General features: G+C 47.6%; 1 protein-coding gene across 3 annotated transcripts in view; it reads left to right on the forward strand.

Annotated features, from left to right (window-relative positions):
• TTBK1 (tau tubulin kinase 1) overlaps positions 1-15,074 on the forward strand; it is a 97,350-nt gene extending 82,276 nt beyond the window's left edge. For all 3 annotated transcript variants that reach the window (XM_058021314.1, XM_058021313.1, XM_058021315.1), the window contains 2 exons: positions 8,499-10,105; positions 10,887-15,074. In XM_058021314.1, the coding sequence (XP_057877297.1) occupies positions 8,499-10,105; positions 10,887-11,313 (2,034 nt within the window). In that variant the 3' untranslated portion in view covers positions 11,314-15,074. The remainder of the gene's footprint in view (positions 1-8,498; positions 10,106-10,886) is intronic.
• The last annotated feature ends 475 nt before the right edge of the window (positions 15,075-15,549 follow it).

Genomic DNA, 15,549 nt, shown 5'->3' on the forward strand with positions numbered 1-15,549 from the left:
TTATGTTTGGAGGTTTTATTTTTCATATGCAAAGTGGTTCAATGAGTTACCTCATCTAGTGCACTTGCCTCGTAAAAATCCCCAGGGTGTCCTCCAACAACTCCAACAAGTTTCTCAGTTTAATTATGAGTGCAATTAATTATCTGGCAACATGAAACACAGTAATGGCAAATTTCCTCTGAACAATTCAGATAAGGAGGATTTCCGTGGGACTCTTGCCCCTTCAGCTTGGTCCTTCCTAGAAAACCCCTACCAGATCAGGTTCTTACTCAGCACTGCTGACTTCTGGTTATTTTTATGACGTAGGAAGATGTTTAGCTTTCAGAATATTCTTCTTCTTCTTTCTTGCTGCTATTAAGTTGCCTTTACAGTTAGGGACTAGAGGAATTTTTGGGTTATCATTTCCTTCCACTTTGCTCACTATTTCCCGAGTCTCCAGTGAGTGATACAAACGAAGTGTTCCCCGTGTCTGCTCAGACAGGGAGCTCTGCTTTGGCTCTCCCTGGAGACACTGGTGGGTACAGAGTTGGGAAGCTGAGTGGCAGGCATCCCACCCTTACAGAGCTTTTGCTTCCATCCAAGACGCTAGGAAAACTGGCACAAACCCAACCCGTGAAAGCACAAACAGGGAGGAGCAGAGCACTTATCCAGCACAGGACTGGATTGTCCTATTCACCTTGGTAAAAAGAATGAAGAAAAAGGCTGTGGAGCGTTGATGGTAAGGTGCTGGATAGAAGAACATCTCTAACATTTATGGTGCTGATTCTTGGAACGTGGAGATCCTGCAAGTAAGCATGGCAGCTCTAAGACCCCTGCTACTTTTACCTCATCTGATGCTGGTTTGAAGAAAGAGCTGCTGCTTCAGAAACTCAGATTCTAGGTTTTTTCCACACACTATTGTCAATCTTACCAGATCTCCCAGTCCCGATCAAGCTTAGTCTATGTTGGCAGAGGATAATGTCACTTCCAGGATATGCTAGGGTCCTGATAGTATCCAAATAAAAGCTGTTACAGGGAAGACTGGACTACAGCTCTTGCTGTCTGTGTGCCATCTGCATCTCTCAGGACTAAGGCCTCTTCCCATTCCGAGTGGAACAATTAACGTCGTGTTGAGAACTTGATTTCTGCTTCTCAGACCTTTCAGCTCCCATAAAGAATCTCAGGGACCAGCATATCCTTCCTTTGCATTACCTTGTGTCACCTGTTAGACTTCTGTTGCTGCTAAGCAGGAGAGTTTATTTATGGTTAAATAAACCATATTTAACCAACTGCTATTTGAGTAGGAGGTGAATGTGGGTTTCTGTGGTCGTTGCTACTGAGAGGAGACAAAAGCTGTAGAGGGAACCTGTTGTGCTTCCTGGCTTGCTTGAGAAGCTCCATCTGCTGGGACTTGAGTTTGCTTGAAGCAGTGGATCTCGGTGCAGTCCCCTTCAGGCAGGTCTCCAGGATTGAGAGGTCCCGCAGGAGGGATTCCTCAGGCTGCCAGGAGTCCTCATGGACTGCTGGGGACAGAAGGTTTGCAGAAGCTGTGGAAGTTTGTCTCAGGGGGAAGGCAGCAGGGAGAGGGAGGGGACGCGGCCTGCTGTAGCTTTAAAGGCAGTACTGTGTAGGGATCCATTTGGAAGGACGTAGTTGACTAAAGGGATCCAAAGCTTGTTTTCCTCGAGTCTTTTTATTCTTCCTTATCTAATCCCTTTAGAGCCTAAGGTCAACCCCTTTTTGTACTGCAATAACACTGTAATATATGCTTGCACTAATTCTTCTGGTATACCAAGCATGCAAGACCAATTTAAAGCTTTTTTTTTCAGAAGAAAAACACTGTATTATTGTGTATATAGAAATACTGAGAGAGAATTTGAATTCTGTCTCCTGTATAAAAGCATGCATTGATTACCTGTATGTAGATCATGCTGTAAATGCTGCAGAGTACTGTAAAATCCTACACTTGAAACCACAATGAACAGGCAATGTCATCAAAAACAAATGAAACAGAAGCTGTGCAATGGATTTTGTGCCTTTTTTAAATCCATGTATGTTAATCCAGACAATCGGGAAAAAAAAAGAAAAAAAAAAAAAAGAAAAAATTAACAAACATAAAAAAAAGCTTGTATACTACCAAAACCTTATTAAAGAATCAAAGGCAGCATCTTGTTGATGGCTGGGTTTTTTATTTGCTTTCTTTCTTTGTTTTTCTTCTTCATTTGCTCTGGGAAGGTGTCTCCTGCTCATCCTTGGGTAGGTGGGAGCCCTGCACAGGGAGTTGAAGGAGATCTGGTAGAACAGTGAGAGTTCCATTATTGCTTACATGTGTGATCACTAAAAACTTGCAGTTAAGACACATCTGGGAACAGAAACAAAGCTATGTGACTGTTAGAGATGTGGTTTGTGTGCTTGGGGAAGGCCACAATGTGGTTTCAATTCAAGGCACGTGAAGGCTCTGGTACCTGTGGAAAGTGTGGTGGAAATTTCCCTCATGCAGAAGAATCCCAAGACTCCAGCTGCTCAAAGGCAGAGAGCAGTTTGTGCAGGCAGGTGATGGTCTGGAAGAAAGAGCCTGGGTAAGGCTGTGGTCTCAGAGGGTTGTACAGTGTGTGAGTCCCCTTTCCTCCTGGGAATTCTGTGGAGGGTCAGGCAGGATTCAGAAATTAGTCTGCCTTTGGCAAGGTCCAAAGTTTATCTTCTCCATGCTTCACAGTCTGTTTTAGTTTGCCCCTGAGAGGCTGCTGGTGTGTGGCAGATGTGTGTGTCTGTCAGGCTCTGCAGAAGGATCCAGTGGTGCCATGGTTTATAGCATGGTCTGAAATAGAACAGTGGGTAGAAGAAGTGCATAATTTCCTGAATTTATGTGAGATAAACATTGTGAGGGGTTTTGGGTTTTTTTCCTGTTCCTGGTTAATTTTTGCTTACAAGAGATGGGAGAGAAAAAAATCCCAAATTTTAAAGTAAAAGGGAACATTTATTAGGCTTATATGGGAAACTGTTCCCTTTGCCCACATCAGTGCAGAGCTGCTTGGGAGAGCAGGCTTTTCTGGAGGACACTGAGCCCACTCTGTACCATGTGCTGCATTAAGGGTGTAGAAATTCTGACAGAAAATAAACCCACTTGTTCTTGTCACAGACATGTTTTATGAAAAATCCTTTCCTTTAGGATTTTTTCTCCTGAGAAGCTGAGAGGCCTCAAGAACAAAATGTAAACATTGATTATCTGCTGCTGTGGAATGCAACAGGTGCATCTGTGATTGGTCTCATGTGGTTGTTTCCAATTAATGGCCAATCACAGTCAGCTGGTTCGGACAGAGAATCTGAGCCACAAGCCTTTGTTACCATTTCTTCTTTTTCTATTCTTAGCCACCTTCCGATGAAATCCTTTCTTATATTCTTTTAGTATAGCTTTAATATAATATATATCATAAAATAATAAATCAAGCCTTCTGAAACATGGAGTCAGATCCTCGTCTCTTCCCTCATCCTAAGACCCCTGTGAACACGGTCACAACTCTCTAGGGTGATTCCTTTTCCTCCTCTTCCACCTCTTTCATTTCCATCCATACAGATCTTATGCATATTTGACAGATCATTACCTGGCTTATCATTCGTAATAATCCACAAAATCTAATAATTACAATAAAAACTAATACCAAAGATTGTGATAACCAGCAAGTGAAAAACCTAACCTATGCAGGAGCTTGTTTAATGTCCATTTTCCATACTATATCCAAGATCTCTATTTGCTCTTGCTATATACTTCATATGATCCAGTTGTTCATAAAGATCCTTAGTTACATTTGATATGTGAATGGAGCAGGTATCATCAGACAGGCTCACACATCCACACATTGCATTTTCAGGCCACAGTAAAAGTCTAATTTTAGTCTGTTTTGCAAAGCCATTTTTGATGTTGCCTGCAATTGTACCTTTCCTTCCTCCAGTGCCACGTGAGCTGCATTAGTCAATGCTTTGATTTGTTCAGCAAGGTTATATAAGATCATTTGATCTGAAATGCCATCAGCTGGGGTGTGAAAATAGCTTCCAGAGCCCATCCCACCACAAGTCCACTTGTCACAAATGTCTTGTTGGTAAAGACAAGCTGGTGGAGAAGCCCCTTGTGCTGCTCACATGGCCAAGAGAGAGGACAAAGAAAAGCAAAAACACAACACAACAACTGAGCCTTCGCGATTACAGACCTCCCTCTCCCCCTAAAAAGCAACCAGTGAGGAACAGGGACAAAACGAAAAAACAGGAAAGTACCATTTCTGATTGTCCAAAACCAAAAGTCAATGCTGCTGGGTTGTCTGCTCTACACCACCCAACAGAGGCTCTCCATCAGCAGTGGTGGCTGGAACTAGGGCAGTGGCTGGAGCTTGTGGAGAGAGAAGGGGCTCTGGATTTCTGGGCAGCAGCAGTGAAAAGATCCAAGGAAAACGTCCTCCCCAGCTCCAGAAATAGGGATTGCTTCCAGCAAGAGCAGCCAGAATGGTGTCAGGAAATTCTCTAAAGCCCAGAGAGAAAGAGACAGTGATAATCTTGGGAAGGTTGGCATAGGAAAGATACAGAGTGCAAAGCACTTTTTTTTTGATTACCCAGGACACACGTATTGCCATTGGTCTTTTGACTCCCTTTTGATTCATCCACACACACAGCTGTTGTAAGAGGCTGCTTCCTCCAAAGGTGACAAAGTGTCAATAATCCTAGTGTGTGTTGGCATCACCATCCCTCTGCAGACCATATTCCATCACTGCTGAGCCACTTGGTGTGCCCCAGAAGTGTGTGCGAGCTCTGAACAAATAATGTCAGGCCTGGTGTCACTGTTAGTCAAAAAAGACAATGCAAGACTGCATTATGACACTCCCCACACCCTTGGAATATGCATTCCTCATGGTAAATTGGTACACATGTCCTGTGGATGATGATAAATCATAGAAATCATTTCCCTATTAGTCACAAATATTAACAGTGGCTCAGGGATGTTGCAGTTCCATGTGGTTGTATTGTTCTTGTGCCACCTCAAACCACATTTTCCTTAGTCAAATTTGTGTGGTTTTTTCACATGATCTCCCAAGTTTTGGTCAAATCCATAGTTAATATTTCCCTAGAACTGGTGAGCTGGGAGACTGAGGGAGATGAACACACAGGGCTTTGAGGAATATTGTGTGTCCATCCAAAAGCTTGGATTAACTGCAGCGTAAGATTTGAAGCGAGACCTGAACTTCCATCTAGTAACTCAACCTCTTGAAGCAATTGACAGGACCATTAGCTCGGGGATATTATGGAATGTGAAATATCCGTCAGATTTCTTCCTCTTTGGACCAGTCTTGAACCATCATGGCTGTGAAACATGAGCCATTGCCACTCTCAGTTTCCAATGGGAAGGGGAATGTGCTGAACTGTTCTTTCATAATTCCACTGATACCTCCCAGATGGACACACCACTATAGGTTCCTGAGCAGTGCCTGCAGGTGACACTGTGCCCTCATGAACTACATCTGGGAGGTGGGAAGGTCCCCTCATGATCACACTGTGTCCTCTCTTTATCTGTTCTGCCTGTTTCACGGGGAGACCAGCCCTTTTCAAGATCAGAGCACCTCATTTTGGTGGCACTGAAAGAATGGGAGCCCAACTCCAGTGGTGTCTCCACCCCTCCTGGCCCCTTTTGCCATAGATTACAATGAGGCCCATGCCCACTGAGTCCCCATTCCACGTGAATAAGGTCAGTTGGGTGTATGGAGGTGTTGGAACAATCTCAGTTCACTTCCTAACAATTCTAATACATTCACGTGCACTTACATCATTCCCATGATTTTCCTTTCCTCGGTAGTTCATAAAGAGATCAAGCACTAATGAAAAGAAAACATGGTCAAGGAGGGGAGTTATGAAAAGCATGTCCTTCACATCTAGGGCAGTCAGCCAGGTATGAGCAGACCCCGTGGCAGTGTCACCATCTCAACAATGTTTGGAACTGCAGCAGTGGAAGTTGCAGTGTTAGCAAAAAAATGTTGACAATCCATGATGAAATACCACTGTTGGTTTGTTTACTGGCCATAAGGCAAGTGGTGCCTCTTTTTTCCAAATCTGTCACCACCCAGTCCTCATTGAGTGCTACTGTTGGTAGGGGGCATTCCTTTACATGCATGAACTTGGGAGAGGGCAGTGGTATTGATGTTTTTAATAGATTGGTAAGTTTTGCAGACCCTGAACTCTCCCACATTCTTTCAGATTTTATTTCTATCTCTGGCAACTCAGTTGCCTTCTGTTAAGAAACTCTGCAGGGTTCTACCTGGCAGTTTCTAGGTTTGACCAGAAAGTAGGTAGAGTCCTAAAATATTTGTTTGGGCAACACTCACAAGCACTTCAACCTTAGTGAATAATCTAAGACAAGTTTTATTTAGGGACAGAGTGTTAAAGAGGTGAAACGTGCAGACTTTGTGGTAAACACATGCTCAGACCCATGTAATGCCACAGGGTTACATGGTCAAGTGACCAACAAGTCAAGAGGAGTCAGGAGTGGAAATCTGAGGTCATACAGGCAGGAAAATGTGGCTGCCTTAGCTCATGGCATAGTTCCTGCTCACAGGAGAGTGAACCTGACAGAGGGCTGCCAGGATGACCAGGAACTAGAAACATCTGACATGAGGAGAGGCTGAGAGATCTGGGTCTGTTCTTCCTTAAAACCAGGATTGGTTGTGGCATCCTTTTTCTTCTTTGAATTGCCTGATGGAGGGAGATTCCATACTCTTCTCAGAGGTGCACAATGGAAGGATGAGATGTCATGGACGAAAGTTTCATGAAAGGAAGGCTAGATATAGGAATTAGATCCTAAACCTCCCAACTTTTTCACCATGAAGAGCCTCAAACTCTAGGAGAGGGTCCCAAAGAGGTTGTGAGATTTCCATCCTTGAAGTACTAAAAACTCAGCTGGATAAGGCCCAGCAAAGGGCAGTAAGTGCCTCTTACCAATCCAAGTTCCACGTCTGCCGTCCTGATACAAAAGGTAGAGTGGGTCAGTGAAGGCCAAAACCAGGCTAATACAGGCCCATCTTCAGGGCCAGGCTTCAGCTTCAATGAAAGAAGAGGAGCAGCTTTGGATTCCAGTGGTATTGCCAAAACCAGCCTGTGTTTTAAATTATAAGATATAAAAATAAATATTAACTGAATAACAACTTACCACCACTCAGAACAGCTTGGTGCTGCCCACCAACCTATTTGAAATGTCTCTGTTGTACAGGAGCATAAAAATAGTACACTTTTCAGCACCATTTTTAATTGTGCCATTGGACTGAAAAGCCAAGGGCTTTTTCTGAGGGCTTTTTCTCCCCAGCAGAGACAAAAGGATCCATTCCCATGGCCATGTGAATGTGGTAGCTGTGAGCAGCTCTGGAGCTCACATGGTTAAGTGGGTGCATGTTTAGTTGTGTAGCCTAAATATCCTCTGGCAGTGTCAAATGCCACTGGAAAACGCAGATGTTTGGAGCCCTGCTGTTCATGGTCAGGACTTTTCAAGGGTAACATGTGATGCATTATTGACCAGTTGATTTTATGGAGAGGTCACAGTTTGCAAGCCCTAACAGAATTGTGCTGTAGATGATTTGGTTTAAAATCCACTCTGCAGAGCAGTGCTGATGGGATTTTCATTTGCAACTGATTGTTAATTAGGCCATGCTTGACAGGCATTTCCTATTTATTTTGGCCTTGTTTGGTCAAGTGTGTGTATGTGTGTGTGAGCTCCTGTTTTTCTGTAGGATCATTTGCAATCCTTTCACAGCCTGCTACTGCCACAGGCTGGAGGAACAGTGTCCCCACCACCACCTGTCCTTTGTGCCCTTCACTTCTCCTGCTTGGACACCCCAGGGCCTGATGATGACACTTTGTGTGCCAGCTTTCATGACTGGCTGATGATTTCAGTGGAAGCAGAATCCTGCAGGAGACAGAATGAGGAGTTGCTACAGGGATGTGGGAGCAGAAGGGGGAGTGGATGGTGCACCAGGGGAACACAGTAGCACTACAAGTGTTACTGCCCCAGGGGCAATGGTGGATGCTAATGGAAAGTGATCAGGAAATTTATCTAGCCCAGAGGTGCCCCTTCAGTTCACTGGGCATAAAAGCGAGTTGCTAAGTGGTTCCAGTAAGGAAGGAGTGACTATGTAAATATATAAATACTGAAATAAATACATAAACACTGAAGGAGATTGGGAAATGTGAAAAAATCCTGAGGAATTGCCTGAAAATGGTTCTTTTAGGTCTGGGATAAAGACTGCTGACAAAGGAACTTCTTAGACATGTTTTGTTTCCTTCATTGATAAGTACCTGTGAATCTCTCTAAGGTTTGTATGAATCAAATGATGGAGTGATGACTGCTCAGGCATGTATTTTGGAACCATGAGATGGATTAGATGCTTTCCATGGATTCTTCCTGCTGCTGTTGGTCCTGATGTGTTCTGTGTCAATGCTGCTGTTTGAATGCTAACTCACCCTCTCCTTTTGTCACACTTGTCTTCCTGCAGGCATACATGCTGAAGTCATTTGAAATAAATGGCCTGCCCAAGGCGGTCCCTTTAAGTTTGCCTTACCAAGACTTCAGAAAAGATATGTGCAACTACTGGGAAAAGCCTAAGTTATCCCAGCGGATAAAGAAAGTTGATTTTTCAAATATTGTCTTGACTGCTCCTTGCAAACCTCTGGAACCTTATCTGGAAATGAATGGAAAAGAGGAGGAGGAGGAGGAGGAAGAAGAGGAGGAAGACTATGAGGAGGAGGAAGATGAGCAGGATGAGGGGGAGGAGGAGGAGGAGGGCAATGAGATTGACATGCACAGTGATTCCAGTAGCGACCTGAGTCAGAAGAGCACGGAGCGCAGCCAGGAGTGCGCACCATCCACGCTCCTGGCTGATGACCAGAAGGGCTCCAAGGGTCGAGCATCCACCGCTGATGGGGACCTGGAGCTGGAGGAAGGCTCAAAAACATTAGTGCTGTTTTCACCAGGTGATCTGAAGAAGTCTCCAGTGGCTGCAGAGTTACCTCCAGAAGTCGATCTGGGCACTCTTGCTGCACTGACACCTCAGAGCGAGCGGCCACAGCCCATGGGGAGCCAGCTGGATGTGTCTGAGCCAGGCACCCTGTCCTCAGTCCTCAAATCAGAACCAAAGCCCCCTGTGGCAGTGGCTACAGCCTCCTCCCCGTTCACCAAAGTGGAGCGCACGTTTGTTCACATCGCTGAGAAGACCCACCTGAACGTGATGTCCTCCAGCGGGCAGCTGATGCGGCACGAGGAGCACGGCCCCCCGGGGCAGTTCGAGGAGGTCATCGTCGAGGAGGAGCTGGAGGACAACCTGGTGCTGGTGGAGAATGGCAGCATTCACTCTGGGCTGGAAGGGGCAGAGACGGAGAGCTGCGTGCTGTCGGCCAACCATGTGGAAACCACCTCAGAGACCGTGGGGGAGCAGCCGGCCCTTCCCAACGGCGTGCCAAAGCTTCCCGAGGAAAAGCCAGAGCCCTCTGGCAAAGCGGTGCTCTCACTGGACTTGGAAGAGCCTGCCAAGGTGGCTACAAGGGAGCCTGGCCTGGAAAAGGCAGCACCAGTGACAGAGCACCTGAAGCAAGCAGAGACCATCCTGGAGACGCCGCAGCCAGGCCCCAGGAGGCCGCTGGGCTCGCGGTACAGGAGCCGGATACCCATTTTGTTCTCTGAGGAGGACACTGGCTCAGACCTTTCAACTTCACTTTCAGCCAAAGAAAGGCTTTATAAGAGGGCAAAGCAACCTGACCTGGCTCGCCTGGTGATGGAGAAGAGGCAGAGCCGCCTCCTGTGGCTGGCCTCAGGGGCCTCCTCCTCGGCCTCCTCCAGCGACGAGCGGCGCCGGGCCTCCGAAACCCTGTCAGCCACCGGCTCCGAGGAGGACACCCACGACTCCGATGACTCCATCCCACGGAAGGGAGAGAGGAAGGCTGCGCTGCTGGGGAGGGAAGAGAGAGCCATAAGCACAAGGAGCAGAATTCCTCGGCCCATCGTGCCGGTGAAAACACCGCTGGAGGTGGCGAGGCCGGAGAGCTCCGTGGCTGCTACAGTGGCAGGGCTGGGCAGCTCCCCACAGGATGCAGCCGCTGCCTGCAGGTAAGGCCAAAATGGTGAGAAATGCAAAGAGCTGGGCTTGTTGAGGAGACACAGCCAGGGCTTTGCTCACCTCCCATGACTTCATCCTTTACTCAGCTTGAATGCATAGTCCATCCTTGTTTCCTACAGTCATTTCAGCCCACATTTCAGCCCTCATCTATGTGAAATACTCACCTCTCTGTCTTCTTTTTTTGAAGCCTCTCTTTGCTTGCCCTGGCTTTGAGACCTTTCCTTTTACAAGCCCTTTCACTTGGTCTGGTAATAGCAGATGCCCCTGGTGTTGAGCTCTCCATTTGGCAGCACGGCCATGACTCTGCAGGGAGACCTGGCCTCCTGGCCTGACTATTGTGATTAGAGCTGCACGGGCAGCGAGGCTGCCAGCTGGGATTGCCTCAGTTGGTTTATCTTCCATCACAGTTACCATCAGAGGCCAACTGGTGCAATCTAACTCATGCCCACATTCCCAAATTGTATGTCCTGCCTTGGAAGAGGTTGCTGCATCCATTCTGCATGTTAAGAGAAGTCCCACATACCATGCCTGCATGTTGACTCAGAGAATGCTGGAGCATCAAGGCAACCACTTAGCAGTTAACTACACTGAGTTACAGGATGGTGTTCAAACTGGTGCCCCATCTTGTTCACAGCATAGGTTCTCCCATCCTGGTGCTGGAGACTCCTTGTAATTGCCTGGCAACATTCATGCCAATCTTGCCAGGAGCCCAAGAGTCCCTTGCAAAATTCCCCTTCATCCTCCCTCTTCTCGCTCTTTTCTTCTCTGCAGGCTTCAGACACAGAGACCAGCTGGAAGCGTCCCATCCGAGGGCCGAACAACCCAGGTACAAAGTCGGCTTCCTTCGTCACCGAGCTCCAGTTCCCTTCCTGCACGGAGCAGCTCGCAGAGGCCCAGTGGTGCATCCCCCCGGAGCCCCGTCCTTCCTTCCAGGAACCCCAGTACATCCCCCAGAAGCCAGCTGCTGCCTCGGAGGGAAAGTCCTTCTCCCTGCCGGCAGCACAAACCAGGGACTGCTCCTCAGCGCGTTCCTCCTTCCCCCCGACCTCAGCCCTCAGCTCAGGCCCCGGGGCCTACAGGAGATTCCCTGCCATCTCCTGGCGTGGCCAAAAAACGACAAAGAGGAAAAACCCAGACTCAAAGTCCAGCAACCAAAGGAAAGCAGGTGTCCCTGGAAAGTAAGGCAGCTGCCAGATAATGACCTTCCTCTGCGAGCCCAGCAGACTGGGTAACTTCTGCATATAGTATACACTTGAGATGCTGCAGCACAGCCTTCCATGCTGGACCCACGAGTGTATAGCAGTAGCTGTACTTGAATGCTTCACTCACTCTCACCCCACACTGCAATCAGCTCCCAGGGGCCTGGCAGCCTCTGAGCCATGGAGCCTTTCCAAGGGAGACCCTCCAGCCCGCAGCTCACGCTTGCTAACGCACAGCACCCAGCCTGCCCAGTGCCTGACCTGCCTCCCTGCCCAGGGATCCTCCCCCCAGTTAGCAATACCAGTCCTCAACACCGACTCCAGCTGTGGAAGGAGGAGCAGAGGTGACAAGAGCAAGGCCTGCTAAAGAGGAAGGCTCCTGTCCTTCAGGCAGCTCCTTCCTTTCTCCTTGCTGGGGAAACACCAGCCTTGGTCTCTGCCATCTCCCTGAGTGCTGGCTTGCCTCCCACCACCTGTGTTAGCAAGGGATTGCCACTAGCTTATTCAAGAAGGATGGATGCATCCTTGTGTGCTGAGATAAGAGGAGGGTTAAGGAGGGGAGGGCTCTACTCTCCTTTCCAGAGGTGTCTCTACAGTTGGGAATTGGGAGACAGGCAGGTCTTGCTGGATGCTCCCGCCTGCTCCAGTGTGTCCCACAGAGGAGGCTGTCTGGCGTTGCTTCTCAGACACTGCTGCTGTTTCAGCACATGCCTGTGTGGTGGGTGCTTAGGTGGAAGTAGGGATGTGTTGGCAGCTTGCTGGGAAATCAGGAGCTCTTGCTAATTAATGTAGAAGGGAGCACACTGCATCCACATCTGTCACAAATACGAAACTGTGATCTGTGGACATCACACCCCCCAGCAAGGATGGTTCCTCTCAGCCTGGGTGTGCTTGGTGCCACAGACCTGCAGTGCACCAAACACAGCTCCATTGTGAGGATGTGGATAGTCACTGGATGCCTTTAGCCTGGGTGCCCCCTGCACCTGAATTCCTTGTGTTTTATTGTCACGCTCTTGGTGTTTGTGAATTTTGGCACTGTGGTTGAAAGTTCCCCTACACGGCAGGGTGGGAAATTATTATCCTGTAGTGTACCCAAAGCTGCTGCTTTGCAATGAGAGGTTTGCTGGCATGCCATGGCCATGTGCATTTCCATCTGAGGGGACAGTGGGTTGAGGGGCAGAGGTGGGGTTTGTATCTTTTCCATGGTGCTCACCTCTGCCATGCATTGAGGATGAACAGTGTAAAAGCAAGGGCTGTGCTCTTCAAGTAATATTATCTGAGCATAAGCTAACACTCAGCTAGAGCTAAATCAAGCAACTGTTTAGCCCCCAGACTAATTAGGAAGGCTTGAAAGTGAAAGCAAGGAGGACTGGTACCTGTCTGATCTTGATGAGATCTTGAAGTAGACAAAATTCTCCCCACACCTCACAGAAGAAAACACTCCAGACCCAAATACTTTGTGCTTCACACCATTGTCATGCCTAAAAGAGGCACTGCATGAGACAGAACAAAAATACAGCTGCTCTGTACACCTATTCCTGCAGTTACAACTACCTGCAAATTTACTGTTTGCAGACAACAAAGCTTGACAGAGGAATCTGAACAGTAATGACCTTGATTCATTTGAACATGAATGCAAACAGTCACACACTGATGGCCATCAAGTTACGGAATCCTGAAGCTGCTCATATCTCCTGGAAAGGAGTATGAGAGCTGTGACAGCGTGTCAGGGAGAAACTCCTTGCACACCTGAAGAGGGAAATGTGTAGAAGCAGGAGACAGGAACTACCCCTTCATTTAACAGTCTCAGTGTTGCCAGCACTAAGAATTCATTTCACCCTGCTCAAAGTGTTTTCCATTGATTTCCAAACATGCCCTCATCTTTGCAGAGCAGCACTGGAAGCTCAGAGGAGCTCAGGCTCTGGTCTGATGGACTGAGCTGATGTTGCCATCAAAAGCAACGTCCCTCCAAGTTCCAGCTGTTTTGTTGCACAGTTCCACCACATTTACAATGCAGCAGCTATTTGATAAATGGCTGGAAATGCTGGTCCAGCATAACACAAACTGCTCTGATTCATCACCTTATTCTTCATCTGGTTCATTTCATCACTCTGGTTCACCATTTGGTCCCACAACATAAGAAGGACACACAGAGATTGTGACCACTTCTTCTGGTGGCACTAAAACTTTCTCTGAGTTTGAAGTGTGGGTCAGACTAGAACCTAAGTATGCACTGCAGGTTTAGAAACTAGAAAACAGAATAAACTCAAAGACTGATTCTTTCCAGAAATATAAATCATAATGGGACTCCTATTAATTTATTGAAGGTCTATTAATTTTAGAGTGCTCAGATGGTAAGACTTGGTTGTGAAGCTTTTACCAGTTGATCCATCCATGTCTTAATGCACATGCCAAAAATGACATTGAAAGAGCTTTGAAAGAGGACTACAGGATTATTAACAGGGCTAGCAAACCTGCCTCATCATGGGAAGCCAATAAAGCACAATCAGTGTATCTGTTCAGGAGAAAGTTTAAGGGACAATTTTTGTGGCCCAATGTCAGAAAGGAAGCTCCAGGGCAGACACAAGGCTGGGTTGGACAGGGCATCCTGGTCTAGTGGAAGGTGTCCTTTCTCATAGCAGGGGGCTGAAACTGGATGATCTTTAAGGTCCCTTCCAACCCAAACCATTCTATGGTTCTGTGGTTCTGTGGTCTTCCTCTGGCACATGAACGCAGGGAAGTCAGAACAGCCAAGAACAGCAGATTAGGAAATTGGGCAGGCTTTTAATTGTGAAGCAACCATCCAGTGAAGTCTTTCACAGGACTATGGGGACTTTCTTATTAAAAGTTTCTGTGAAACTGAGCTGTCTTCTAAGAGGTCTATCTACCATGACCCCACCACAAGAAGCAGGCAGGATTCTGGTGGCACCAAGGTATCATCATCTCCCTCTGTGGTGCAGCAGATTCCTGGTCCCACCAGGATACATGCCAAAGCTGGGATATACTGGAGAGCCACCTGGCAGGTCCCACAGGTTTCAGAAAGCACAGCTGGACATCAGGCACAGGTCTATGCTGAACTGAGCAGGAGTAATAGATCTGAATAGCTCCAAACCCACTGGTTTATTATGCTTTTTTGCCCCTGAAATTTTTGCCTCAGACAATTTTTTTTATAATATTTTTTCTTTGGTTCTAATCTGGTTGCAAGGAAATTAAAAATATAAGTAAATAGATAAACCATGTTACAGAAATTAAAGAAAAGTTTACATTGAAAGGAACCCTTGGAAATCACCTTGTCCAATTTTGTATTGAAAATGAGACCCTGGATTAGATTATGTAGGGCTGTGTCAAGATGAGCCTTCAGTGTCTCCAGCAAGGAAGATTCCACCACTTCCATGATTTAGTGAATCAAAGAATGGTTAAGGCAAGATGGGACTTCTGGAGGTCATCCACAAAGCTGTTCACAGAGTTGTCTGACAGGGCTGGGCTGAAGGTGCAGCTGGGTCTGTAGAGATCTGAGACCAGCGTGGGCCATCTCTCCTCGTGGTTGTGCTGCCAGACTCCTGCACAGTCCTGCTTCCCAGCTGTCCCTGGCATGAAGGGCAGCAGGAAAGTGCATGGTGTGCCCCAGGCCATGTCCTCCTGGATGGGGGTGCTCCCATCTGGGGGAGCAGCACACACAGAATTTCCTCTGGGTCCTCTCTTCTCCTGCTGCCCTGTGGGAAAGTTGGAAGGGCACCCACCAAAGCTGGAGCAAACAGAGGAGAACTGGGGACAAGCAAACAGAGTCTGGGGACAAGAAGGGATGAGGCCTGTGATGTTAGGGAGAGGTCAGGTGGCTGAGGAATGCCAGAGGATCTATTGTGGCCTCACAGGCCATGGTGGGCTGTCCCATCCCGGACAGGTGGGAGAGGCAAGGCCCTGTTGCTCTCTGCTGTGAGTCTGGTGCAAGCTCTGCCAAGCTCGAGGGCACAGGGGGCTGCTCCAGCACTGCTGGGCTGTGTGGTTGTGTCCTTGCAGGTGATTTTGCCCATGTGTGTGTTTTGGGGGAGCTCCTGGGACAGGCCAACGCTGTTCCTTCATCAGTGTGAGTAGGGAGAGACACGTCTTGCTTATCTGTGTTGGGACCACAAGAGCCTTTGGGGCTGCCCTGAGTCCTCACTTGCAGGCCTTGCCCACAGCTGAGATCCTCCCTGGCTGCTGAGAAGGAGCCAGTGGCTGCTGCCTGGCCAGGAGCT

The sequence above is a fragment of the Melospiza georgiana genome, chromosome 3, assembly GCF_028018845.1.
Source record: "Melospiza georgiana isolate bMelGeo1 chromosome 3, bMelGeo1.pri, whole genome shotgun sequence".
NCBI lineage: Eukaryota > Metazoa > Chordata > Aves > Passeriformes > Passerellidae > Melospiza > Melospiza georgiana.